Source organism: Balaenoptera borealis, assembly GCF_965194805.1.
Source record: "Balaenoptera borealis genome assembly, chromosome: 4".
Classification (NCBI taxonomy): domain Eukaryota; kingdom Metazoa; phylum Chordata; class Mammalia; order Artiodactyla; family Balaenopteridae; genus Balaenoptera; species Balaenoptera borealis.
The window spans coordinates 150,486,920-150,512,167 of NC_138861.1; the positions used below are offsets into that span (position 1 = coordinate 150,486,920).

The 25,248-nt window shown below is 62.1% G+C and overlaps 3 protein-coding genes across 4 annotated transcripts in view; 1 reads left to right on the forward strand and 2 right to left on the reverse strand.

Annotated features, from left to right (window-relative positions):
* Positions 1 to 155: 155 nt before the first annotated feature.
* Positions 156 to 7,325, reverse strand: MYL5 (myosin light chain 5; the record flags this gene model as incomplete). 2 transcript variants are annotated; one of them, XM_082390963.1, is made up of 8 exons in its annotated part: positions 156 to 594; positions 927 to 975; positions 1,486 to 1,564; positions 1,975 to 2,079; positions 2,869 to 2,944; positions 3,108 to 3,215; positions 4,635 to 4,752; positions 6,961 to 7,325. In XM_082390963.1, the coding sequence occupies 8 exons, from the start codon at positions 7,323 to 7,325 to the stop codon at positions 496 to 498; spliced, it is 999 nt and encodes a 332-aa protein (XP_082247089.1). In that variant the 3' UTR covers positions 156 to 495. The 2 variants fall into 2 exon arrangements, with proteins under 2 accessions (XP_082247089.1, XP_082247088.1); XM_082390962.1 differs by having other exon boundaries at positions 2,740 to 2,944.
* ATP5ME (ATP synthase membrane subunit e) lies at positions 7,198 to 8,806 on the forward strand. The gene is made up of 4 exons (XM_082390964.1): positions 7,198 to 7,329; positions 7,635 to 7,689; positions 8,162 to 8,260; positions 8,728 to 8,806. Exons 1-4 carry the CDS (start codon positions 7,294 to 7,296, stop codon positions 8,751 to 8,753), a joined length of 216 nt encoding a protein of 71 aa, XP_082247090.1. The 5' UTR covers positions 7,198 to 7,293; the 3' UTR covers positions 8,754 to 8,806.
* Positions 8,807 to 10,446: 1,640 nt separating this feature from the next.
* The window catches only part of PDE6B (phosphodiesterase 6B), a gene marked incomplete at its 5' end in the record, with an annotated part of 28,248 nt that continues 13,446 nt past the window's right edge, over positions 10,447 to 25,248 (reverse strand). Inside the window, 19 exons of the mRNA XM_082390961.1 lie at positions 10,447 to 10,591; positions 11,456 to 11,612; positions 12,761 to 12,844; positions 14,255 to 14,329; positions 14,644 to 14,707; positions 15,226 to 15,333; positions 15,575 to 15,675; positions 16,088 to 16,175; positions 16,409 to 16,518; positions 16,839 to 16,946; positions 18,026 to 18,172; positions 18,681 to 18,746; positions 19,141 to 19,284; positions 19,474 to 19,623; positions 20,328 to 20,375; positions 20,546 to 20,612; positions 21,407 to 21,471; positions 22,358 to 22,432; positions 22,524 to 22,664. Of these exons, the coding sequence (XP_082247087.1) occupies positions 10,530 to 10,591; positions 11,456 to 11,612; positions 12,761 to 12,844; positions 14,255 to 14,329; positions 14,644 to 14,707; positions 15,226 to 15,333; positions 15,575 to 15,675; positions 16,088 to 16,175; positions 16,409 to 16,518; positions 16,839 to 16,946; positions 18,026 to 18,172; positions 18,681 to 18,746; positions 19,141 to 19,284; positions 19,474 to 19,623; positions 20,328 to 20,375; positions 20,546 to 20,612; positions 21,407 to 21,471; positions 22,358 to 22,432; positions 22,524 to 22,664 (1,860 nt within the window). The 3' untranslated portion in view covers positions 10,447 to 10,529. The remainder of the gene's footprint in view (positions 10,592 to 11,455; positions 11,613 to 12,760; positions 12,845 to 14,254; positions 14,330 to 14,643; positions 14,708 to 15,225; positions 15,334 to 15,574; positions 15,676 to 16,087; positions 16,176 to 16,408; positions 16,519 to 16,838; positions 16,947 to 18,025; positions 18,173 to 18,680; positions 18,747 to 19,140; positions 19,285 to 19,473; positions 19,624 to 20,327; positions 20,376 to 20,545; positions 20,613 to 21,406; positions 21,472 to 22,357; positions 22,433 to 22,523; positions 22,665 to 25,248) is intronic.

Sequence of the window (25,248 nt, forward strand, 5' to 3'; positions counted from 1 at the left end):
GGATGTAGCAAGGAGAGCTGCTGCTGTGTAGACAAGAGGCCGCCGACCGGGCGGGGCGCTCCAGCGGCCAGGACAGACCCAGGGTGGCTGGGGCAGGGGCTGCGTGTGGGGAGGCTGGCCTGGCCTGGGGGCACGGGCTGAGGGGGCGCTGAGTGGGCTGGGGATTCTGAGGGCCCCAGCGTGGCCGAGTCTGGAGTGGACAGGTGTGGGGAAGGCCTTCCTTGAAGGAGCCTATCCCAGAGCCATGCTCAACCTCTGCAGACCCCTGAACGAGCAGCCCCCCAGCCTGGCGCTAGCACAGGTGGGACCAGGCTGGGCCGGAAGCAGAGGGTGGGCCCCAGGCAGACGCTCCCACCCCCTGAATACCCTCCTGCCCCCAGGGGTCACTCCCACCCCCAGGGGGACACATTCTCCCTCCAAAAGAGACACTCGCAGGCTGGTTTGTGGGTTCACGTTTATTGAACTGGCCACGGCCCAGTGGGGTAGGGGTGCCCCTCACTCCTTCTCCTCCCCGTGGGTGAGCACGTAGCTCAGTGCTTTGTAATCCAGGTTGCCTGCAGTGTCGATGGTGGAGAACTGGAACATCTGGTCAACCTGCGAGTTTGGTGGGTTGTGAGGCCCAGGCAGGGGTGGGAGGGAGTGGGAGGGTCCCTGAGGCCGTAGCCAGCAGGTGAATTAATTACAGGAACTGGACTCCAGGCTGTCTTGTTTCTGTGCTTGGGGGGAAGGAAGTGGGGGGAGACCCTGCAGAGCAAGGGTTGGGGCCGGGGCGGGTGTCTCCCCTCCTGGACACAGGGCGTCCCACCCTCCCCAAGGCTGCAGCCTCTGGGGGCTGAGGCACGTCCCCCTCCTGAGCCCCCAGAGCCATGCTTGGGCTTCACAGAGGGCCTTGGGGAAGGAGGTGGGGTGGGGGTGAGGGGACAAACCTCCTCAGCAGTCATCCTGTCGGCCTGGGACATGAGCAGCCGCCTGATGCTGAGGACAGGGGGGAGGGGCCAGATTAGGCTGCTCTGGAGAAGGCATGGCCCTGACCTGGAGGGGTGGCCCTGGGGGAGCCCCGTGACGGGGCCACGTGGGGGGACAGGGCTGCTCCGAGGTGGGTGTGCCCCCCCTTCAATCCCACCCGCTCACAGGGCAGGTGCCTCTTGGGAGCCTGGCTCTGGGTGAGTCCTGGGCACTGGGGTGGGGTGGGGGGGTGCCCACAGGGAGCCTTCCCTGACCCCCACACCCCTGGGGGCCAGTGCCTGGCACACCGAATAGGTCCGTTCGCGGTGCTTGGCTGAAGTAGCCCCCAAAGGGGCTAAAGACCCAGCGATGGTCTGAATGGCAGTGACCACTGGCCCCGTGTGGGTAGGGCTGATCCTGCCCTCGGTTACCCTGAGGGACTCAGGATCCCGGGCAGGCCAATCAGGACCTGAAAGCTGGGCGGGGGGGTTGGCACCCCTCCTACCCTGGTGATGCCCGGGCGCCTGCGGCCACACTTACTAGTCCTTGTTGATGCTGCCTTTGCCGTCGGAGTCGAGCATCTTGAACGCGTTGAGGATGGTCTCCTCGGCATCCGTGCCTGCCCACAGGAGGCCTTGAGTCCTGGGCGTCTTGGGGTCCATGCCCTTGCCCACTCAGTGCCCTGAATGGCCTTCCCACTCTGAGCACCTGGGAGACCCTCAGCTCCCACCCCAGGGGTACTGTTCTCGGGGTCCCTTGGGTCCCGCTAGGCCCAGAGCTGGGCGAGTTCTCAGTGAGGGACAGAGGCCCCCGTCAGTGGGCGAAGAGTTGGGTCTGGGCTGTCAGCTCACCCACCCTGGGGGGCTGACGGGGCCCCACAGATGTGGGTCCCAGAATGCCAGGTCCTGGGGCTTTTCAAGAGATCTGCAAATTTGGGTTTTTATGTGAGACGTGTGGATCTCTAAGTGCTTGGAAGCAAGTAAGCGCACACACTGCGCTGGCAGACCTGCGGGCTGGCCCGGCACTCACCGCTCAGCTTCTCCCCGAACATGTTCAGGAACATGGTGAAGTTGATGGGCCCCGAGGCCTCCTTGAGCATGGCGTCCAGCTCCTCGTCCTTGACGTTGGTTTTGCCTGTTGCAGACGTCGGGGGTGGGGGGGTGGGGTCACAGGGCAGGAGTGTCGCCCGCCCTGGCTGCCTTGTGGTCCGTACAGATGCCCCACGGGGCCACCCCCCTCCATCATTCTCCAGGCAACCCCAGAACGAAGATGGGGAGACCGGAGAGAGAGGGGTGAGCCAGTGCAGGCACCCTTGGCCCAGGCGTGGTGGATGCGGGTTCTGAAGGTCAGCAGAACCCCAAACCCCAGCCCCAGGAGGTGGACTGAGTGGGGGAGAGGAGCCCAGAAGGCCTGTGATCTGTTATCTGGGTGTGAGGGGGCCTGGAGGAAAGGTGGGCACCCCCCAGGTAGAAGCCAGCCTGCCCCCGCCCCCGGCTCCAAGGGCAGGACCGCCTTGGGCAGAGGTGGGGAGTGAGGGAGGGCCGCGGGCTGGGCCGTGCAGCCTGCCAAGGTGGGTCTCCCTGTCCCCTCCCAGCTCCATTCCTGGGCCTCCTCACCGCGCCCAGGGGTGGGAGTGCCAGCCGCCCCCGCGCAGAGGCATCAGCCCCTTCCTCGAGCTCTTTACCCAGCCTCCCGCTCTGGGACGCCCATGCTCGGGTTGTGCCACCCACCCCATGATGCCCTCTGCCAGCCCTGGTCAAACTAGAGGGGAATTTCTCCCCAGGAGAGGCCCACCTCCTCCTCCGAGCCCACGGGAAATCAGGTCAGGCTTGACGGCCGAGGACCAGAGCGAGGACACTCCTGGGAGCCAGAGGGCGGGGGAGTCGGGGTGCTGTGGTGGAGTTCTGCCCCTGGGGCACATACCCAGGGAGGCGTAGGTGTCCTTCAGGTTCTCCTTGTCAATGAAGCCGTCTCGGTTCTGGTCCATTAGTGTGAATGCCTGGAACCGAGGCCAGGTTCACTGGGCTGCCCCGAATGAGGGCAGGCGCCCCCTTTCCTGGCTCTGGATCGAGGGCCTTGTCACCTGCGTTACATTTCCCAGGGGACCCCTCAGGCATGAGTTTCTGGGTGGAGGGGTTCCCGGTACAAGAGCAGGGCCTCACCTCCTTGAACTCCTGGATCTGGGTCTGCTCAAAGTTGGAGAAGACATTGGATGATGCCCTCTGGGCCCGCAGGGCCCCCCCTTCCTTCTTCTTGGTCTTCCTGCTGGCCTGAGATGAGAACACCAAGGCTCAGGGTCCCCCAGCCTGCCCGAGGGTCTCCTTGGGGGCACCCAGGCATTTGGGGAGACAATGCAGAGGATGGGTGGACCATGGCATTTGGGGCTCCAGGGGGCCCCAAGCCCGTATCCCTGGGCTGGGGCAGCTGCAGGTGCTTGGCACGGTCAGAGGGGCCCCTGGGGGGCCCCTGGCAGAGCACAGCACCCAGGTTCACCCTGAACTATGCCCTGCTCAGTCTGCAGTCCAGCCAGGAGGACCAGGGAGCAAATGAACCGTGCCGGCGGCCAGAAGGTGGAAGGGCTTGTTCTGGGGATCCCACTAGGGTGAAGGCCAGGACCCCCACCTTCCAGCCCCAGGCTGTCACCAGGGCTGTCATAGGGCACAGATCTCCCCCAAACCCCAGCACACGCAGACCCTCACACATGCGCACAAACTCAACTTGTATGCACACATAATCAGGCAAAACACACTCATGCATGTGACACGTGCACACACACCCATCCACACGGTCCCACACGCACATCAGGTACAGACACACTCGTGTGTGTACACGCAGCACACTCACCATGCCTGGGTCTGCCTGATGCAATGGTCTGTGCCCTCCCTGCTGAGGTCGTCCGTCTTAAGCTCCTACCCAGTCCCCCAGGACAGCTCAGACTCCGGCTGCCACTCCCTACAAGGACAGGCTCAGGGCTACCCGGGGGACTGGACAACTGCAGAGCGAGCTCTGGCAGCCAGCAGTGAGTCAGACGCCCCCATCCTGCTGGCCCAATAGGCCCCCAGCCTCCCGGCACCCCCCCACCTGCCCCCTACCCTGGAGCCTGTGTTCTCCTGGATTCTGTGCATCTCTGGGGTGACCTGCACATGGGTCAAGGGCCTGGGGACTGCGGGAGCCAGAGGAAGGGGCACCTTTCCCAGACTTGCACACAGTTACTGTGAATGACCCTGGTGGCCAGTCAGCAAGCGTTCCCCAAGTATGTCTGTCTGCCCTTGCCTCCCCGCCTTGGTGGCAGAGACGTCCCAGGCCCCGACCCCAGCCCTGGGGCCAGCTGGGGCCCTCCTGCCCCCACGGCAGGGAGCTCCTTGCCTGGCCCTCAGAGGGGGAAGACATTTCTGGGATGGAGGATGGCCCATATGGGCTGGGCTGGGCCCAGCACTCAGCCAGATCTTCCTGCTACACCATGGCCCCAGGGGCAGAGTCTGGGGAGGGAACCTGGCCCAGGTGCCCGTTGGTGGTGCCAGATGTTGGCGGCCACCACAAAGTCAGGGAGAAGATGCCCTGGTCCTTGGCGGTGGGGAAGTGCAGAGCTGGTGGCAGGAAGGGATGCGGGGGGTGGGCCTGCAGGCCGAGCACCAGGAGGAGGCCAGCGGGCAGATGAAGTGGGCAGGTGGGATTCCACAGTTTCATACCTGGAGAACAAGTTTTCTGAGCCTCCAGGGCCAGGTCTGGGTGGGGTTGGGATGAGCTGCAATCACTGGGTGGGGGTCCTCAGGGGCACATCTCTGAACCACACAGCACCTGCTGTGGCTGGAAGGCGAGGGGCACACACCCTCCGTCACGTGCTCCTGAGGTGCTGCCATCCGCGATCCCAGGGCCAGCTCACCATTTGAGGAACCTGGCTGGGGATGCGTGACCTGCCTGGAGGGACCTGGGGGCTCCTGGGGGCTCTGTCTGGAGGACCCCTGGGGGGCTAACGTGTGACCGATGTGGGACACCTGGGCCTGGGCTGCGCGGGGACCCCATCACTGCCAGCCAGGCGGGTCTGGGTGCGACGCCGGGACGGACCTCGGCCGGGCTGCGGGAGTGGGGAACAGCACACCGAGAGAGGGTAGACCCGTGGGGTCTGTGCTCAGGAGGCCCAGACTCGGGCAGGGCCAGAGGAGGCTAGCTGAGCCCCTGGGGAGGTGTCCTGCGGCCGGCCTCGGTCTGAGCGCAGCTCTAAAGATAGCCGCAGAGCCTGGCTCCTGGGAGAATATCGAGATTCAGCACGGACAGCTGGCCCTGACAGGTGCAGGGGTGTCAGCAGGCGGCCCCTGCGTCTTGAGCCAGGTTGGATGCGCCCCCCGGCCCCACCCCGCAGTCCCCAGGAAGGACTCTGGGCAAATGAGGGTCTCCCCAGCTTCAGGGGTCTTCCCTGGGCGGTTTCCGTAAGCGTGTGTTCCTGGGCCTGTGCGTGCCCTCCGCTGGCCGCCACTCCCCCCGGCACCGTGGAAGCTAGTGGTATGTGGTCCCCCCACCAGCACTCTGGCCCCACCTTCAGCCCCAGAGAAATTTATTTTTGATTCTGGAAAGAGGAGTTGCTGAGAAATCTGGTTTATTTTAAAATCCAGGGAAGGGAAACCACATTTGCCTCCTGAGGTCATCTGCCCGGCTGCTCCAGGGCAAGGAGGTGGAGGCGTGGTGCTCAGCGTCGCCACACGGCCTGTGGGTGGCGGACGAGGGTTACTCTGTGCCTTGTGGGGTCAGTATGTGCTTACAGCTTCCTTGGGAAGGAATGAGCGGGGAGGGGGCGGGTCAAGAGGCCCTCCCCCCACCCCAGGCCCCGCAGAGGCCACAGAGGACGGGCGTCAGGCAGGAGTCCTCAGGGTTCAGAAAAGAGCCCAGCTGCCCTGCAGGATCCGCCTTGGCGTTCCCACCGCCAGCCCAGGAAACAGCACAGGTGATTTACTAGTTTCCCAGTGGAAGGCCCAGAGCCAGGGCTCCCCAGCAAATGGAGAGGGAGCAGGGTCTGCTCAGGCCCCTGGCGGCTGCCGAGGGGCTTCCCCTTGGTGCAGAGTTACTGAGCACATGCTACGTGCCCTGGAATTTCTGTCCCTGCATTGTGTTCTCTTTAGAATCAGAAGTGATCTCCCCCAGCAGTGGAGCAGGGACGCTTGTGAGCCCCCAGCCCTGGTTCTCCGGGAGTTTATGCCTGGAGCAGCACAAGGCCCAGGGCATGGGTGGTCCTCCCACCGGACCCCCAAGCCCCGTTGCCGTGGGAACTATGTGTCAGCACAGCAGGCTCAGTTGGGAGGCTGTCTGGCCACCACTGCCCATCTCTGGGCAGCCTGTTTGCACACCTGGGCTCAGTCAGCTGTGTCTTCACTGGGGCTGACCACAGATCTGGGGGAGACAGTCTTCTCCTCTGAGGGGGCCAGAGTACCACACCAGTGCAACCCCTGCCTCCCCAACAGAGGGCAGCAGAAGTGAGAGTGAGGACCTGCCTGATGTGAAGCTTGGGGCTGCGTGATCCTGAGGGCCGGAGGTGGGGAGATGCAGGCAGCAGGCTCTGCTGGGGTGGCCTTCTCAGGAAGACCTGAGCGCCCTTCTGCTCGAGAGGCTCCTAGGGTGAGGAAGCTCTAGCTCTGCTGCGGGGCTGGGTCCGGGACTGGGGGTGGGGGTGGCAGGAGGGGGCACCCCAGGCAGTGCGGCCCTGGGAAGCGACTCGGAGGCCACATGGTCAGCCTGGCCTGTGAGCCCAGAGGGGATGGCCACGGCCACCCCTCTCTGCTGGGAGCCGGCCTGCACTCAGGTTACATTTTGTACCCGGACCCCGGATTCCCTGCCCAGAGCCTCGAGCCCCTTCCTGGGCCGTCCTCTGGGCTGACCTGGGGCTGCTGCGGGCCTGGACGAGCCTCGGCGTGGCTGGGGCCGCACTGCAGCAGTGGGCGGGGCGGCACAGCCCAGGGAGGGAGGATAGCGAGCACGCTATTTCGCACTTTGTAATGTGGACTTATACTTTTCAAATATTTGTACCTGTGGTGTGCGGGCCTCGATTTGTGCTCAACCTGGTCCGAAAACTTCAGTACCTGGAGGGGTCGCACCCGCTCTGGGGAACCAGCACGTGCCGCCGGGGCCACTGCGCATGCGGAGCCTGTCGCGAGCCGCGCGCCGGGTGACGTCACCCCTCCGCGAAAGGGCGCGCGCGCCGTTCTCCCTCCGGCCGCCAGGGGGCAGCTCTGGCGCCTTCTCGCTGCTGACGGCGCATGCGCCCACCGGGGTGGGCGTCTGCGTCTCCCGTGTTTTCCGGGCCCTTGCGGCGTCCTCCTCGGTCCGCGTTGTGCTTCCGGTGCGAAGGTCACGGGCAAGATGGTTCCGCCAGTGCAGGTCTCTCCGCTCATCAAGGTGAACCAGGTTTCGCGGCCGCGGCCGGGTGCTCGGCTCCGCGTGGGCCCGCGCGTAAGCGACTCCGCGGAGCTCGAGACGTGCGGCCCGGCCTCCGCCCGGCGGGACAACCACCCCTGTCTCACCCCCCCGCGCCCCGACCCGGAGGCTGCGATTCCCCCCCCACCATCGGCCCCAGACGCCGTGGGTGCGAGCCCCCCCTTCCCCTCACCCGTCCCCCGCGCCCGGGGCCCCCGCCCCGCGGGCTGAGAAAGCCCCCGGACCCCGGTTCCGCTCCGCCGGTTCTGACCGCCCTTTCCCCGCAGCTCGGCCGTTACTCCGCCTTGTTCCTCGGCGTGGCGTACGGAGCCAAGCGCTACAGTGAGTGACCACGGGCGGATACAGCCGTCCCAGCCCACGGGGCGCTCACGGGGCTTCTCGAAGACGGTGCGGGGTCCCCGGTGCCGGGCAGTAGACGCGCTCGGGCAGGAGAGGAGCAGGGCGGGAGGTGCCAGACCCAGAAACCCGAGCGGGCTGGACCCCCGAGCGCCGCCGCGGCAGGCGTGTAGTTTGGCCGGGCAGCCCCTTGCAGCACAGAGGCCTGAGTGAGGGGCGGCAAGACGCCTGGGGTGGCAGCGGGGACCCTGTAGCTGCCCTCCGGGTTGGACTCTCTGTTGAGGAGTGAGTGTCAGGGCTTTATGTATATCTAGGTAAAGGAGAGTGGGAAGCAGGTACCTCTGGCGTTCACAGTGCCCTTGAAGATGACTTTGCTTGTGGACTGAATTCCTTTTACTCAGCGCTTCGGTGAAAAAGTTCATTGATACCACCCCTCCTCTTCCCTTTCCTTTAACAGATTACTTGAAACCCCGGGCAGAGGAGGAGAGGAGGATAGCAGCTGAGGAGAAAAAGAAGCAGGATGAGCAGAGACGCATAGAGAAAGAACTGGCAGAAGGTACTCGTGTTGCCGAATCTCATAGATTTGTTCTCCACCCGGATTTTCAGAAACAGCTGCTGCTCCGGATGAGCCCCACAGTGGAGGGGAGGGGCCGCAGTCTTGATCCCTACTGGCCCCTGGGTCCTTTTCTGGGGGAGTGGGAGGGAGAGCAGGTGTGGGTGTTGGGGGTACACGGCGATACCTGCCTTTAGTGAGGCCTGGGCCCCTAGGCCTTGGAGGCGAACCATCTGCCACCCTCAGAGAGGCCCCAGGACCAGAACTAGGCTCACCTCTCCCTGCCTGCGGCGGCGGGTTCCAGTCTGGACGGGCGGGATAAGGAAGGCCCAGGATGGGGGTGGCAGCAGCGCATAGCCGGGCTCACCATGGAATGAGATGCCGGGTGGTTCAACACCGAACGTCGAAGGTGGGCCCTTTGGACGGCCCGAGTGTGTAACGGCGCGTCTGTTTTCCTTCCCGTTTTTCAGCCCGAGAGGACAGCATATTAAAGTGAGCCTGCCTTTCCCTGGAGCAGTGTGGATGAATAAAGCCTCCTGTACTGTGTGATTCTCTGACTTTCCTTTATTGTCCCCGGTTGTTTGGTTTCTGGACTCAGACTCAGCAGTTGTGTGCCTGCCTTTTCAGGTTATGTGGGGTGTGGATGGGGAGGGATTCCAGAAGAACCAGTCAGTGACCAGTGCATAAACCGGGCGGGATGCACAGAACCTCCGTGGCCTGCCCCGGGGTACCTGCGGCGGAGCCCAAAGGATGCGGTCTGTAGCGGAGACACAGCTGGCCAGGCGTGTGAGCGCTGCTCGGCCTTCTATGCTCCGAGCCCGGCCCAGACCCTTGGATGGGCAGGGGAGGGGCAGGCTTTGCAGATGGTGGGGGTGGAGATGGCCTGATGCCTTTATGGTTGGGACCTGGATTTCCATCGCCCTCCAGCACATTCTCCCCTTGACCCCAGGGAGGGGATGTGGCCTCCTGAGGACCAGGCGGGGGTGCAGCTAGCTGTTCAGGGGGCTCAGGCCTTTGTGCCTGAGCAGACGGCAGGCTCCACCCCTGGTGGCTGTGGCCTTTCGTCCCCAGGCCTGGTGTCAAGTCGCTGTTCCCAGTTTTGTGCCAGGAGCAGGTTTCCTAGGCTTAGAGCCCCAGTTCATTTGTCAAATGAGTTCATCTGCAAACGTGAGGAGAAAGTGAGAAGCGGCGTACAGCTCTGTTTTCAGTTAAGGTGAGGCTGGAGTGCGTGATGGTGCACACCCCCTGGGGTATCCTGAGGTTGGTGTTTAGCTGGCACGGGGTCCCCCTGGGAACCTGGAGGAGCCCCCAGCCGCAGGCCCTTGTCACCACCAGGTGCCACTGAGCTGAAGGTTTTGTGGGGCGTGTCCATCCCCCCCCCCAACCCCCCCCTGCCGGGAGCGCTGGCAGAGGGCAGCATCTTGAACTGGCCTTAAAACAACTCAATTGGCCTTGCAGTCCTGGCCAAGGGTGCAGCCAAGAAGAGTTTCCAGTATCTGGAAACATTTGCTTTGGAGCTAACGTTATGAGTTAAAAGTCCTTAATTTCTATCAGGTAATTTAGTACCCATTTCAAGCGTGAGTTTTGCGTTGTCCCATTTGGGTCTGACTCGGCTTTTCTTCCCGGCTCAGAACCATTAATTAGGTCCTTGGAGGCATGTGGTTGCTCCCATGAAGGAAACCTCAGTGGTGCAGACCACAGGCGCTGGTCCGTCAGTGCGGTTCAGAGCAGCTCCCGGGCAGGGTTTATTACAGATTATTTCTGCACAGATCACTCAAGTGTGATCACTGCTGTTCTCACAGCCTGGACCTTTCTGGCAGGATTTTCCGGTTGGTCACAAATGAACGTCTTCCGCCAAATAAAAAAAGGGCAGTGTGTTTTCTTTTGATTTTATTCTAAATTTTTGTGCATATATTTTTTTCCTAAACCAGATGGGAATTGGCATCTATCCATTTCTCCACCCATATACACATAGATACATGTGCAGTGTGAATATATTCACCCATTGCTTTTAGACACACAGTTCACAGACCGTTTTTGAAGATCTCTTGGTGGTATTACTATGCATCCAAAAGATGGATGAGTGTAAGGTAGGCTACACTGTTCAAATTGTTCGTAGTTGGCTTTGGTTCGTAAACACAAACAAACCTTAAAAAAATTCAAAATATCCAAAATGGTCTCCAGTTATTTTCTCAGGCTTCTTAACCTCTTGTACCGGTGGTTAGAGGCACAGCCCCGGTGGGGTGAGGGGGCAGGGGGCCCGCTGACTGGCTCACAGGATGCAGCAGGTGGAAGATTGGGGTGCCGGGCCGCCATTGCAAACTTCTGTGCCCACTGCGAGAGAAGACAAGATGGTGAGCGAGAAACCCGAGCTCCTCCCCTCCACACACCCTGCAGGAGGAAGGGCAGAGACTCCCCTCCACACACCCTGCAGGAGGAAGGGCAGAGACCGGCTGGTTGGCCTAAGCCGATTAGCCCAGCAGTTCCTAGTTTAGCCCTTGGTGACACTCCAGCCTGGGCCTCTCTGAAGCTGGCTTGTTTCTATTGGTTCCCTCCCCTGCGGGACATTTCAGGGAATGGCGACAAAAGTTGCAGAGCGCAAGCAAGAACCAAGGCAACAGCTCGCAGGTTCTGATTTGGGGGGGCGTGCTGACCGGTTACAATAGAGCCACGTCCCCACAGTGCGGGGTGAAGGTGAACAAGTGGTCTGCACGCAGCGCAGGGAGAGACACCGCGCACGCTGACTCCTAGCTCGCGTTCTGTCGTCTTCTACGGGTCTGCTGTTTTATCTCTGAGGCTGGCATGGGAGCGTAGGTGGAGTTCCTGAGCTCCTTAAGAGGGCACTGCTGACTGATTATGGAACAGAGGAGCTTTAAGAGTTCACGATGTTTCAGCGGGGCTTTCCTCCCCTCTACAGAGGAAGTAACACTCAGTTACCTCCCTCCTGAGCCCCCGGCTAGGACCCCGAGCGCGCCCTGTCAGTCCGTGCTCGTCAGCTACACTGAGTCAGCGGGGCTGTTGCTGTGGGATGGGCCTCCCCACGGTGGCCGCCCGTGCAGCCAGGAGCCCTGGTGCGCCGACCGCAGGGCCGCCTGGAGCCTGGCTTTTCTCCAGGTTGAACTCTGTTGCCTCGCGCCCGCCCCCTGCAGGCGAGGCGCGGCTGTGCGGTCTTGGCGGCGGCAGGCGTGGAGCGCAGACCTTTTTTGGCCGCTGTCCTCTCGGCCGCCTTCCTCTGCTCCTCCTCCAGGGCCTTCACCTTCGCCTCGTACTCGTCGGCCAGGGTCTTCCACTCCTTCCTGTTGTTCTGCAGCCGGTCGAACATGGGCAGGATCTCCTCGTGGAAGCGGGAGAACTCCTGGAAAGGGAACCGAGAAGTCGGACCACACCCTCAGCGGCTCCTGGGCAGGCTGGGCCGGGGTGGGGTGGCGCATGGAGGTGCCACGTTCCCAGCAAAGGGAGAAGGACTCGGGGGTTTGTGTCCTTGGGGTTCGAACAGGAGCTGCGGGGCGAGGTCCCCAAGAACAGAGTAGAAAAATATCAAAGCAGAAGGGACGTTCCCCCGGCAGCGGGGCTGGGAAGGCTGGGCAGACGCGCAGGACTTGGGGCTCCTTCACCCGCTCTCATACGCACGTCGCACATCACACAGAGCACATGCTTGCCCAGGAACACGTATGAACGCCCAGAGGCTGTGCAGGTGGATGCAGGCGGGGGAGGCAGTGGGAGGGGAGTGCCTGGTGGTTCCCGGCAGTGACCACCTCAGGACCAGCATGTGCACCCTGGTCCCGCCTCCCTCCCCGGCACTGACAGCCCCCCCTTGTCGGGGGCAGAAAAGGGAGCTGGTGTTTCAGTAAAGGGAAGCGTGAGACCTTGGGGGCTGGGGTGGGGAGTAGGGCAGGAGGGATGTCGCTCAGAACCTGAAAACCTCCTCGGAGTGTGGGGTCTGCCCCCCCCCAGATGGGCGGGGCCTGTGACCTCGTGGTGTGTGTCACTCGGGAGGGCTCTGCCCCCTCACTCCCTTGCCAGTCCCTGGAGCTGATGTCACAGCACCTGTCCCAGCTCCTTGGCATGCATCCCACTGTCACTCGGCTGTGCCCGGGTGTTTGCTGGGCTGCGTGCACCCAGCTGGCGACAGTGGACCACCCTCCTCCTCCCAGGGTTCAGACACTGAACAAATGCACTGCACACATACTGCAGTCAGTGCCCTGCAAACAGTGTGCAGGCCCTGGGCGGGGGTGCCTTAGATGGGGTTCGGGAAGGGACGTTTGAGGTACGACCTCGAGGTGAGCAGGAGGACATTCTGGGGGGGAGAAACTGCGGGGGGGGAGGGCTCATGGTGCTTCTGAGGAACTGATGGGGAGGGGACCCCCTTGGGGTGACACTGAGGATCTCGATTCTAAGTGCAGATTCAAAGGGATGGGAGCCACCGTCCCCCCCGCGCCCCCCCACGCCCACCCCCCACCCCTCCCCTGCAAACCCAGCCAGGCCCTGGGCCACCCCGCTCACCTTGTACACGAACGTGCACACAAAGTCAATGAAGCCGACCTGCAGTTTGGGGAGCTCGGCCGCCTTGTTCCGGTCCATCATCGGCTTGTGGGGGAGCAGGGACACCGTGAGGCACCTGGTGGCAGGCATGCCTGCCACCTCCCCAAGCCCCCAGGACTCAGCCCCACCCCAGCGCGATGAAATTGTCCACAGAGACAGGAGTGAGCAGCGCCCCGGGGATGAGCTGGCCTCGGGAGGGAACGCCAGGACGCCCCTTCCCTTCCGAGCCACCGCCCCGTTCTGGGGAGCTGCCCTCAGCAGCGCTAGGCTCAGGCCTCGTCGCTGGGGGTGGAGCGTGGAGCCCCTTCCTCCAGCTTCCCCCTTGAGCTATCCATGGTGCTGACCCGAGGCCTGGCCCGTGACTCCCAAGGGGGCAAACCCCGGATGCTCTTGAAGGAGCTGTCCTTGGTGTCCAGACTCGGGACCCCCTCCCGCACCCCCCACCCCGCCCCCAGCTGCCTCCTGGCAGTCTCTTCCTCAGAGCTGCCCTCTGTCTGGGGCTCGGCGTGCTGGAGTGAGCCATGCAGGACCCTAGAGGCCTGGCCCAGAGGAGACAGACAGGCTGCCTGCCCTTCCCCCGAGAGACTTGGCTAGTTGGTCAGGGCACCCTTTCCTGCAGTCTGCGCCTGGCCCCAGACCTTCCCAGCCCTCTGCTCAGAGAGCTCTTCAGTGGCTGGAGCTGGCTTGTAAGACAAAATCTCTCTCCACCTCTTCTGCTCATTGTTGGGTAATGCTCGTGTCCTTGTCCCCACGCAGGTGCCACTTCGGTCTAGCAACAGTTTCCTGACCCCCACATTGCTGAGCTGAAGATCCCAGCATCGTTATGGCCCTGAAGGCAGGCTGGGTTCCAGTCACGCCCAGACTGGCCTCCCTCCCTCACCTCCGCCCCGTGAGGCCCGGTGACCGTGGCGCACAGGTGCAAGCCCCAGGGTCCTTCCAGTACTGGACAGCCCTACCCTGCACACCACGCCAGCCCTCCCTCCCGCTCCCCGCCTCCTCCCCGCCTCCTCCCCGCCTCCTCCCCGCCTCCTCCCTGCGGCCTCAGCCACGCCCGGGGTGAGCCCTGGTCTCCAGCCACCAGCTCTCTCCCCACGGGCCAGGCCCGCCCTGCCCTGGGCCTTCCTGGAGCAGCTCGCGGCCGGGCAGGGGCTCACTGCAGAGCTGCCTGGGCCCCCGGAGGCTTTCGGTCGTGAGCCACAGTCTGGCTCTGCAGCTTCGGCAACGGCTTTCCATCACTGCAGGGCACCACGGTTTTACCCAATCCCTGTCTTTTCCACAGTTTACCCAGATTCGGTCCCAGCTAAATTCTCACCAGACTCATGTCACATGACCCCACAAAGTGAGAGTTAGGTCCCAGGACCCCAGAACCCCCGGGGGCCCCCTGTCTGCACCGAGCCAGGCCTGAGGCTCCCAAGCACTGTGATGGGTGTGGAGGATTCTGGAAGCAACACTCACAATGGGCTGCTGATCCAGAACCGTCCTCTCCAGGTCCCCTTGTTCCCAGAACTCAGCTGCCACCAGCAGAGCGACCTGAAAGGCACACAGAAGGCAGGCATGCTGTGATTCAGTGCGTGGTCAGATGGTGTCCTGAGATCCTGTCAGGTTGGCCAGTGCCCTTGGTCTTCTGCACCCCAGACTCTGGTGTCCCTACTATTCAGGTTGGGCCTGGCACACAGGAGTGCGGCGGCCCATTCCACCGTGGCGGCACTGGCTGGGCCCCAGAGCTGGACGGCAGCCCTCGGCACTACTTGCAGACGAATGGGTCTGTTCCCGCATCCCAGGCTCCACCTAGATGCAACCCCGTGAGGACTGGCAAGACATCTGGGGCCCCGCGTGACTCTGACCTTGCTCTGGACTTCCCAGGGCTTGGTGATGGCAGACAGGTCACACGCCGTCATCATCATGGCCCTGTGGGCAGACGGAGCTCCAGGCACGTCCACACTGGCCTCCCTCCTTCCCCTCCACCTCTGCAAGGCCCAGTGACCGTGGGGGCACAGGTCCAAGCCCCAGTGTCCTTCCGGCAGTGGACGGTCCTACCCTGCACACCACTCCAGCCCTCCCCCCACGCTCCCCGTCTCCTCGCCCCTCTCCCTAGGCAGCCAGGGACGACGAAGGTCAGCAAGTGATTCTTGGGGACCAGTGATTTACACATATTTCCTAACTGGACCTCTGGGACAGGCCTGGGGCTGGATGTAGTTCTGCATCTCCACTTTGCAGGTGAAGGGACGGAGGCTCGTGAAGTGAACGAGTTATTTAGTTGAGGACATGGCCTGTCCGACCCCAAGTCCCCCCCGAAAGGAGAGCAGGCGAGGTGAAGCGTTTGTCTGAGGCGTTGACGCGGCCCAGAAGCGGGCTGTTCTTGCTCCGGAGCGTCTGGGGCCCCGGGGCTCCGCGTCCCGCAGGGGGAGGCGTTGCCCTGCACTCACATGACAATCTCCTTCCGCGTCGTCTCCAGGGAGAGGTACTCCACCCAGCTGCTCCTGTCCTTGTAGTTCTGGGACTCATCCACAATCTTCTGGAACATCGTCCTCTTCCTGAACCCCAAGGACAAAGGGAGGGAGTCGAGCCCGCCCCCTCACGCCACGCAGGACCACACGTCCTCCTTGATCTCAACCCCACCCGCCCTTCCAGGAGAGGAGCCGAGGCGGGGAGTGCAGGCTTTGTGGGGCCCCGGGGTGGGCTGTCTGCCTGGAGCCCCAGGTAACCCCCAGCCAGGCTCCCTCCCCATGGGGCCTCCTGGGGGTCTCCGCGGGGCGGGTGGGCGGTGGTACCCACTTGAAGTAGAGCGCCAGGTCTGTGGCGATGATGGCGATGTCCATGAGGTGGATCACGTGCTCATGCTGCCGCCGGTTCAGGTTCTGATAGATGTTCAGGGTCTGCAGGTGGGGCTCTGGTCACAGGTGCGTCCCCCGCACCCCCCCGTCCGTTCCCCTCCCCCACCCCTCCTGGAGGTCATCCGTCTGTCTCTCTTGGCGTTGCTGGCCAGCTTCTACCCAAGGGTCATGGGCCCCAGACCCAGGTGGCCGTACATTGCACCGGGAGGCCCCCAACCCCCCTTCTCCCCCCCCACACTCCGGGGACCTGAGCCCACCCCACCCCCCGTGGGGGCATTTCCAAACTGGAATCACCAGGCCCATCCCATCACCCCCATGGCCACCACCACAAAGCCTGCCTCCCTCCTCCAGCGCCAGAGCTGTGTGGTGTGGGCGCCGGCAGTGGGGTGCCAGGGGTGCGGTCAAAGGTCAGTTGCCAGGAAATCCAGCAGGAGAGGAAAGGGAGGGCACCGACCTCCTCGGAGAGCAGGAACTTCCCGAACTCCAGGTGGTGTCGTTCCAAAATCGAGGAGCCATGGAGCTTGGCTAAAGGGTCCTGGGATCTGTTACAGAGGTTTAGTTAAAAACAAGCAGTGGTCAGAAGCCCCAGAGCAGCCTGTTTGCCCCCAGCTTCCCCCACGAGGAAGGGGCACCCCTGTGGGTGCGGCGGGCCCTCAGGGGTGAGTGCTTTCCCCAGCCGCTCTGCTGGGAGGCGAGCTCTCTGAGGGCCCCTCCCCGGGGACGCTGTGGCTGACTCCCGTGCACAGCCACGTGGGCACCCCGGGAGCGCGCCTACTTCATCTGGTACAGGTTGTTGGTGCCCCGGTGGTCGATGTCATGGCACAGGCCGGCGGTCACCATGGCGAAGGCCTCCAGGTCCGTGTAGTAGCTCTTCAGTTTGCCCGTCTGCAGAGACAGGAGCCCAGGATCCTGCAGCCTGGCCAGCACCCTCGCCCGCCCTTGCTTCCCTGCTCCGCTGGGTGGGGGCAGGGTGGGGTGGGGGTGGGGAGCTGGGCCTGACCCCACTGCCCCTTCCCCGCGCAGGTGCTCTCCATCCACTTCCCGGGCTGGGGGTGTGCACCAGTCGGAGGGGCCTCTGCCCTTGAAGGCCCCCACCTCCCACGTGGAGGAGCCACCGCCTAGGTGCTGCCCTTGGAACCAGGAGGGTCTTCCCCACCCTGATCGGACGGGCGAGCCCTCTCCCCACCCCCGCTGCACCCACGCACCATGAGAAGCGTGAACATCGTCTGGGCCACGTTGAAGCCGTGGCGCCAGTTGTGGTAGGTGATTCTCCGGTACCCCTTGCTCACGGAGAACAGGAACCGCACCAAGACCTGAGGGAGGCGGAGATGTGGGCTCCAGGCACCGAGCGCCCGGTCCCACCGTTGCTCTCCCAGCTGACAGCTGTGGGAAAGGCCCATGTCCCGTCGCCTGCCCCACCACTGGCCTCCAGCCACCTTCGTGGGTGGCACCTGCGGGGTGGACCAGGGTGGCAGGCAGCCGGAGGGGCGGAGCCAAAGCCAAGAGCAGCTCTGGAGTTCACAGGGCGTCTGGGGCCTCCGTCCTATTGCCAAGCCCCAGACTGGGACAAGGACCCCAGGAGAGGGGGCTGGGATATTTCAGAAGACAAGGTCCATTTCAGCCATGGGTATCTGAATGGGGCAGGATGTGTGGGCACCTGGCTCAGTGATGGGGGAAAGGGGATGGTGGCTGAAGGTCCAGAGGCCGAGGGGTGGCAGGAGAGTGAGCAGTTATCTCTGGACCATAGAACATGGGCCCAAGGGAGCCTCTCATTGCTTCCACTGTGGTTTTTAGGGCCAGAAATTATTTGGAAATTTTTTATTCTGTTAATATGTTCTACAGTTTATTTCTTTTGTGTTTTCCCTTTGTTTTTTGTACAGTGTCTTTAGAAAATGCCAGCCTGCTGCACTTGTTCTCCAGGGCATAGAGAAAGATGGTTCCTTCACTTGGCCTTGGGGAAGCAGATGCTCCCTGAGGTGAGAAGGTGGAGGCAGGGCAGAAGCTGGAAAACCACAGGGAAGCAGCACAGCGGGGAAGGCTGTCCCCCCTCCTCGGGACCGCCTCTGACGGGCTCTGTGCTCACACCTAGAGGGTGCTGTGTGCTTTCTGCACAGGTGCTGGGCTGCTTCTGTCTCCTCTTCTCCCAAAACCAAACACCCACTGCTGCCCAGTGATGCACTTGATGATCAGACTGCCTGGAGTTCCTGTGTGACAAACTTCCCATCCAGCCAGCCAGCCAGTCATGTATTCTAGGCACACTTGCCCTGTGTATTTTGCTGGCCTGCACTGTCCACTCTGTAATGAACACGTTTGCCCCCAGACTTCCTGCGGGACCTGGGACCCCTGACCACCTCTCCCCGAACTGGGACCCTGATCATGAATGACCCCTCACCTCCTGGGGGATCTGGAACTTTCGAACCACTCCCAGCTCGTAGTACATCTGGATGCCGCATTTGACCAGCTCCAGCTCCGTGCACTCCAGATCAGAGAAGTGGAACTCATAGATATCAAACTTGGTGGGCCCCGGCAGCTCTTGCTTCTGTGGGAAGGATTGTGGGGCTGAAGGGGGCAGGCCCACCGAAGCCCCGCCTGTTCCTCGTCTCTTCTCCTCTCAGGACATTCTGTCCAGCATGAGACACCCCAGGTGTCCGGTAGCATCAAGCCAGTAGCCTGGGGCACTCACATCCCCTCCCAGCTCAGCCCCCTTCCTCTCCCCTTCCCCCACCTGTGGCCCAACAACAAGAACTTGCCAGCTGGGCAGACATGGTGATGTTGTCAGGGAAACAAACACAAAGATACGCACATACACAGGCACACGCAGAGAGAGACAAGGACACGTGAATATACAGGCACACGGAAGGACGCACAGACACACACGCCCTGACGCGGGCACACACGACGCACAGGAACATGCCTGCATATCAGCAGCAAACATCACAAGCGCACACTCTGGGCCCGAGCTCACGCTGGCCTCCTGGGAGTGGAGGCGCCTCCCCCGCCCGCAGGCCCTCCCAGTCTCCACCTGAGGGCGGGGGTCGGATTCTGACCAAGATCTTCCCCAGCTCGTCCTCCTCACAGTCCGCAGGCTCCTTCCCGAGGCGTTCCCTTGTTGGCTGGGAGAGAAAACGCGTGTCATGAGACAGAGTGACGGTGTCAGCTACACCCCTCGCGACTGTGGGGCAAAGTGACGCTGGGCACAAAAGAACAGCGGGAGCCTCCAGAGCCCCAGCTGGAGCCTCTGGCTTCAGAGACGGTGATGATGAGAGCCCAGCCGGCTCTCAGTTCCTGCACGCCCCCGCCTCTCCACGCCTGTCCAAGCTCTCCACTTGGACCACGATGGTGGAGGCCTCGCCCTGCACGACCAGAAGGGCTGTGGTCACTGCCTGCTCACCGCTGAGGGCTGGGGCCCAGGGAGGGGCCGCCCCCGGCCGTGTGCAGCGGGTGGGACTCCAGCTTGTGCCTTCCCTCCTGGGACGCCCCGCCTCCCCGCGGGAGCGCTGGACATACCAGGATCGACTGGATTTCGTCCTTGTCACATCTCACGTGGTACAGAACCATGTCCTGGGCGATGTCCTTGCGGTTCTCCAGCTTGTTCATCTTGTCGTAGGTGTCGGTGTTCAGCACCGACCAGCCCAGGAACTGTGTGAGAGACTGCAGGCACGCGTCACCCACCACGGGCGCCCTCCGGTGCACGGGGAGCTCCCGGTGGGCCGGCCTCCAGCCCCCGGAACGGGGCCTCTCAGCTCTTCCTGGGGTCTCGTGCCGGGTCGGGGCCCGGAGCAGACGGTGTCCCCACCACACAGGTGTCGCCTCTGGGGCCCTCCGGTGACAGGTGCTTACCTCCATCAGGACTTCATCCTGCTCGTCGAAGGGCTTCCCGTCTTTCCGGTTGTAAAACGTCGCGACCCCCACAATCTCCTCCTTCTTGTTGACGATGGGCATGGAGAGGACATTCTTGATGATCCACCCAGAGTCGTCCAGAGGCCCTTCCTGCAGGGAGAGGCGTCCGGAGCTGACCGCTGCCCCGGGTCTGGGCCTGGCCCGGGCCCGGCTTGTCACCCAGGGAGTGTGAACCTCGCTTCTTCGGCCCTCAGACTGCGGAGACTGGGTCACTGTTCCTGTCTGTTGGCCCCCAGGGGTGCGTGTTGTAACTTCTCCCCAGAGGAGAAGGGCGGCCTTGTCCACAGGGGCGGCCTCACTGTGTGAGCGCTGTGGTCGCACAGGGTCCCACTCTTGGAAGGCCCCCTGCTTGACTGAATGCCCTGCTGCCAAGTTCCTAATAATTGTTGAGCAAGGGGCCCAGCACTCCCATCCCGGTGGGCTCACAGTGGGTGGGTCCTAGCTCACATCCCACTGACGCCTGGCCTGTGAAACAGGGACCCTGGCCAGTTCCTGGAGGAGGCCCCGAGAGACAAAGCCCATCTCCACTGGCCCACTTGACCTAGGCCTCCTTTAGAAAAGAGCCCGCCCTGGTCATGTGTCCCCACATGGAGCAGACGTGGACCCTCGCCAGGCACAGCCGTGCCCAGCCAACACGCAGACCTGTGTGTACGGAACACGTGTTTGCTGCCGTTAGCCTGTGAGACTTGAGGTTGTTCCTTAAACAGCAAAAACGAATTCAGTCCATCATTTCTGAACCACAATATCTTCTTTCCTAAGTACAATACACTTTCTATGAATGAAGAGACAGATACCTGAAATTTGAACATTTCATCAGCCGGGGCATTCATAATGTTACAGATCTGAAAAGGGATCAGAAACACAGTTTCACTTGAAGCAGCCAAATATACGGTATGATTCTAAAATAGACTGTCCGAGCTGATGAACTTCCAAGTAAGCAAAGCCGGGGCACACAGGCCGGTGGGAAGGGGTGGGGCGCCAGCGATCAAGTACAGGGCTCTGGGGGACTCACAAAGCCACTTTCTGCCACGTAGGTTGGAAGGCCACTGGCAAGGGCCCAGTGATCGGCCGGGGGTGAGCTGTGGGGAGAGAAGCAGAGGGTCAGATGGGCCAGACGCTCAGATGTGTGTTCGTGCTGAGTCCCTTCTCTGAGCTCCAGGTGGGTTGTGGGAAGAAGGCGAGGGGAGGCCAGGGGTGGGGTCTGGGGGCACCTGAGCTGCCTCATTCCTCCTTCTCTGCCCACGCTGAGGCCCCTTGCCCTGCAGGGCGCCGCATGCTTCATCCCCGCGGGCCTGGCCCTGGATCCCAGTCCCTGCATGGGACCTGGGGGGTGGGGTCCTGACAGGCTTATGGGGCCACGGAGGTCACATGGCCATGCGGCTGTAGGGCTGGTAATGGCCAGCTGCCACCTGCCTGTCTCTCCAGGCTGCCCTGACCTCCACCCGGCTCTGCTGCCCGCCGGGCTGGGTCCCCTCCTGTCCCACCCCGCTGGGGGTGCAGTGTTGGGCCTCCCCGTCTGGGGGCTCCGCCTGCTGGGCTGGCCGGGTCAACCAAAACGAGACCCTGAGGGCCTCAAAGGCCAGTCGCTGCTGACAGGGCCGCCTGGACAGTTCATGTGATCCCCTGGACATCCACGCCAACATCCGTGGGGCTTTGGGCCTCCTCACGCCCCCGCTCATTTCCTCCCAGACCAGTACGTGGGCCTCCCTCCCCACCGCATCCTGCCGCACCCCCCAGCTCAGGGAGCACCAAGGTGTGCGGGGCCGAACCAGGGGCCGCTGACTCCGCCGTGACAGGTCCTCAGGCCAGTCCAGCCTGGGCCCGGGGTGGTCCTGCCCTTGGGTGATGCTTCTCACTAAACCCTGACACTTACGGGATGACCTTGATGTCTTCCTTGCCATGGAGGATGTAGTCGATGACTTTGTAGAAGACGATTTCCTGAGAAACAGACCACAGCAGGCGTGAGGCGCTCCCCGATGGGAACCCCTCACAACATATGCCCACATACTCGCACATAGGCACACAGGTGCACACGATGTACACACGCGCCAACCATCGTGGGACACACATTACACACTCTGGTTTACATTTGTCTTCCCTCCGTCTGTGTCCCACTCAAGCCCACGCAAAAACTGGGCCCTGTACTCCTTCACACCTATGCACGCAGCTGACCCAGGCCTGTACGTCTGTCACACACACACACACACACACACACACACTCACTCACACTCACATAACTATGAGAAGCCGTGGTCACAGCCAGCCTTTGCGCAGAGACTCCTGCATGCACTTGGCACACAGAACCCATGGAATCCTCTGATGCCCTGTTATTACCCCCATTTGACAGGAGGGGAGACTGAGGCATGGCCAGGCTCTGAAGTATGACCCGGGTTGGACGCACAATAAGTGGCAGAGATACCTGCGCATGTCCCTACCCTGCTCACACACACCCACGAAGCCCCACCCGGGCAGATGTTACAGTGATTTAAGAATAGGGCTGCAGGAGGACTGGTCAACCAGAACAGATGTTGGTCTTTACAACCAGGCTGACAATCCTCGTCAGGAGACCAGGCCTGGCCCTCGGCCCCAAAGCGCTGCAGGGCTGGAGTTGGGGGAGATGGCCCCGGGGGCCTGACCTATGCAGCGGTCAGATAGCCAGCCGGCCCACAGCCTCGTCCTCGGCCCCCTCACCCTTCCCCTAGCCCTCCTTCCCTCTCCCACCCTGGGTCGGGCTGGGACAGGCCCCTTCCCACCCCGGAGTTGGAGCCAGGAAATCCAGGGTGCACAGGCAGGGCCTGTCCCTCCCCGCAACCCCATGACTCACACGGCCGTCAGGTGTGCGTGGGCCTGAGTACGGCTGGGCTTCCCCCATCAGCACAGGCCACACGTCAAAGAATTCCTGGGCAGAGGAGAGAAGGGAGTGAGTCACTGAGTCAGCGGCGGAGCTGGGCGAGGCTGGCCAGGAGGCCTTTGGGGTGCTGAGGCCTCACCTTCTCCTTGGTCATGTCCAGGAGGCCCACTGAGTATCGGTCACAGTTCAGATAGGCCCGCACAGTGTAGAAGGCCTTGTGGAACTGCCTCTCGATGTCCGTCAGCTCCTCAAACACCTTGTTGGCTGACCACAGCAGCACCTGGGGAGTGACATACCTGTGGGTCGTGGCCACACCTGCCCACACCCGTCTGACCACAGCGGCACCAGGGTGTGAGCTGTCACACCTGAGACACACACATTCACACATGCTCTGACCCCGGAGCCCTGGGGGACACTGACGACGGTGCCTCTCCCAACAGAGTGCTGGCACCCAGGCTTTGATCCAAGCACATGACTCTCTGCTCCCCGCCTCAGGGGCCCTGCAAACCTTCTGGAAGGTGAAGTCTCCAGTCTTTGGCCACATCCCTGCCGCTCACTGCCTGGTGCTGGCCTCAGGCTAGGTTAGTGAGTGAATGAGTGAAAACTGAAATCAATTGCCATGAGCTTGAAAGGCAAAGATCTGACCAGCCAGCCCTTTATAATTAGCCCGTGAGAAGCTGGGGCTTGAAAACATGAATTCATTGTTTTCTGGATGTCAAGTGCTTTTGTGGTCTCTGCAAAGTGAGTTGAGAGTGGCCCTGGCCAGACCCTGCCCCAGACATTGACGTCCAACTGGGCCTCAGGCTGCTGTCCAGGGCCACCCATCAGGCTCTCCTCCCCACCTCCTCAGCCACGGCCCACAGGCAGGTCCCTCTAGGCCCCACCCTTTCACACTCACTCACCACCTCCGCGCCTTCTGACCTTTAATAAGGGCGGCCTGGTGCCCAGCCCCTCCTCCTCCACTGCAGTTCTTCCTTGCCTGGCTCCCTTCCTGCCAGCCACCCTCGGGGCCCTCTGCAGCACCCGCACCCTTTGTTGTTACAGGTAGGGATGGGCGTTGGAGACCCCACTTGCCCTAGAGTCCTTTCACCAGGAGGCAGCCCACTGCCCATCTCACTCTATTGGTAGAGGAGGCTTTCCCAGCAGCCCGGCCCCGCCCCCTCTGTGCCCACCTCTCCCCATTGGTGGAGGAGGCTTTCCCAGCAGCCCGGCCCCGCCCACTCCGCACCCACTTCTCCCCATTGGTGGAGGAGGCTTTCCTGGTGGCCTGGCCCCACCACCTCTCTGCCCGTGTGTCCGAATCGCACTCCCACTGTGACCTCAAAGCTCACTCTGACCAACCACAGGGCCTTTGCACAAGCTCTGTTCTCTGCCTTCACAGCCCTCAGCCCAGAACTTTCTCATCCTTGAGTCTCAGCCTAAAGTGGCTCAGGGAAGGCCCTCCTTGAGCACCTGCGGTACCAGATCCCCTGAAGCACCCCATCTCGTCCCCGGCCTCACAGATGTACAGTCTCATTGTCTCCGGACTTGACCACAAACTCCATGAGGTTGGGAGGCACAGCTTTTTCATGGCTAGAGCAGCGCCTGGCCCCTGAGTGCTCAGTGTGCATTTGCAGAGTGCATGGGAGGCGGTGAGATTCGCTGTTCTAAGGATCTTTAATCCTCCCAGAATTCAGAGGGCGGAACCTCGCTATCCCATTTTATAGGTGGGGAACCTGAGGTCTCAAAGTTACTTGACTTTCCCGAGGTCAAAGAGCTGGGGAGCGGCAGATCGGCATCCTTACCCACTGCGCGTGGGGGGAAGGTAGAGAGTTCCGTGCCGGGTGCATTCATTTCCAGGCCATTAGCAGCAGGGAACTGAGGTGCTTAGTCACCAGCTGACAGAGGAAGGACATGCAGGGCAGTGGGTGTGGGTGACCATGGAGCCCCCCCTCCCCCGACACATGTGGGAGACTCCCAGGTGGCAGACTCTCTCAGGAGACCCGCGTGCCAGTGTGAGCAAGTCGGTGAGTGTGGGTGTGTGCGAATGTGTGCATCTGAGTGTGAGTGTGTGTGAGTGTTAGTCACCTGTGCATCTATCCCACAGGTACTCGCTGAGCTATCCCTGGGCACCAGTCCTGGTTGGGACCAGAACCCATGTCACAGATGTCAGGGTGGGGGAGGTCAGGCGCTCAGGGATGTCCTGGAGAGCTGAGCTCAGGGGTCAGGGTGTCTGGGCCACACACCTATGTTCTGAGCCATCTGAGTACTTCAGTGCCCAAACTCATCCCCTAGGATGGGGACAGAGTGAGAAGGTGTCCCAGCACCGCCTCTAGGCGAGACCTTCCTCCACTCCCCACCCTGTCCCCTCCTTCTGTCCCAGCAGAGAGTATCCTGTCTCCCTTGCCCTTCCAGTGCCCCAGTAGGACCAAGGACCAGTCCCCACATTGGACCCTGCTCTGAAGCAGGTTCTAATATGGCCCCAAGGAAACGGGGGCTCAGCGGGCCAGGCAGCGTGTCCACGGTGGTCTGAAGCCAGGCGCACGGGCCACCCCAGGCCTCTGCCCTTCCCCTCCTTCCTGTTCCATTTTTAACTCTCTGAGTTGAGTCCAGGGTGCACCCTGAGTGAGGTGCAGGCATCTTCGGAGGCACCTGTAGCCACTTCCAGGTCAGGGTTTAGAATTTTCCAGCCCCCAAGAAGGGGGCTTTCACTGCCAAGGGAGTGGGTTCAATCCCTGTTTGGGGAACTAAGATCTCACAACCCATGCGACCAAAAAATAAATAAATTAAATTAAATTAAAAATTAAGAAAATTACATTAAGGCAAAGGTAATAAATATGCAAACGCATTGCTTCCTCATTATTTCACTACAGTTCACTGTTATT

What these genes read in the sequence shown, in the direction of transcription:
- ATP5ME (XM_082390964.1), top strand. Translation starts at nt 7,294, where the DNA reads ATGGTTCCGCCAGTGCAGGTCTCTCCGCTCATCAAG. An exon ending in AGGTCTCTCCGCTCATCAAG is followed by an intron (nt 7,330 to 7,634) that starts GTGAACCAGGTT and finishes CTTTCCCCGCAG; the next exon opens with CTCGGCCGTTACTCCGCCTT. An exon ending in AGAGAAAGAACTGGCAGAAG is followed by an intron (nt 8,261 to 8,727) that starts GTACTCGTGTTG and finishes CCCGTTTTTCAG; the next exon opens with CCCGAGAGGACAGCATATTA.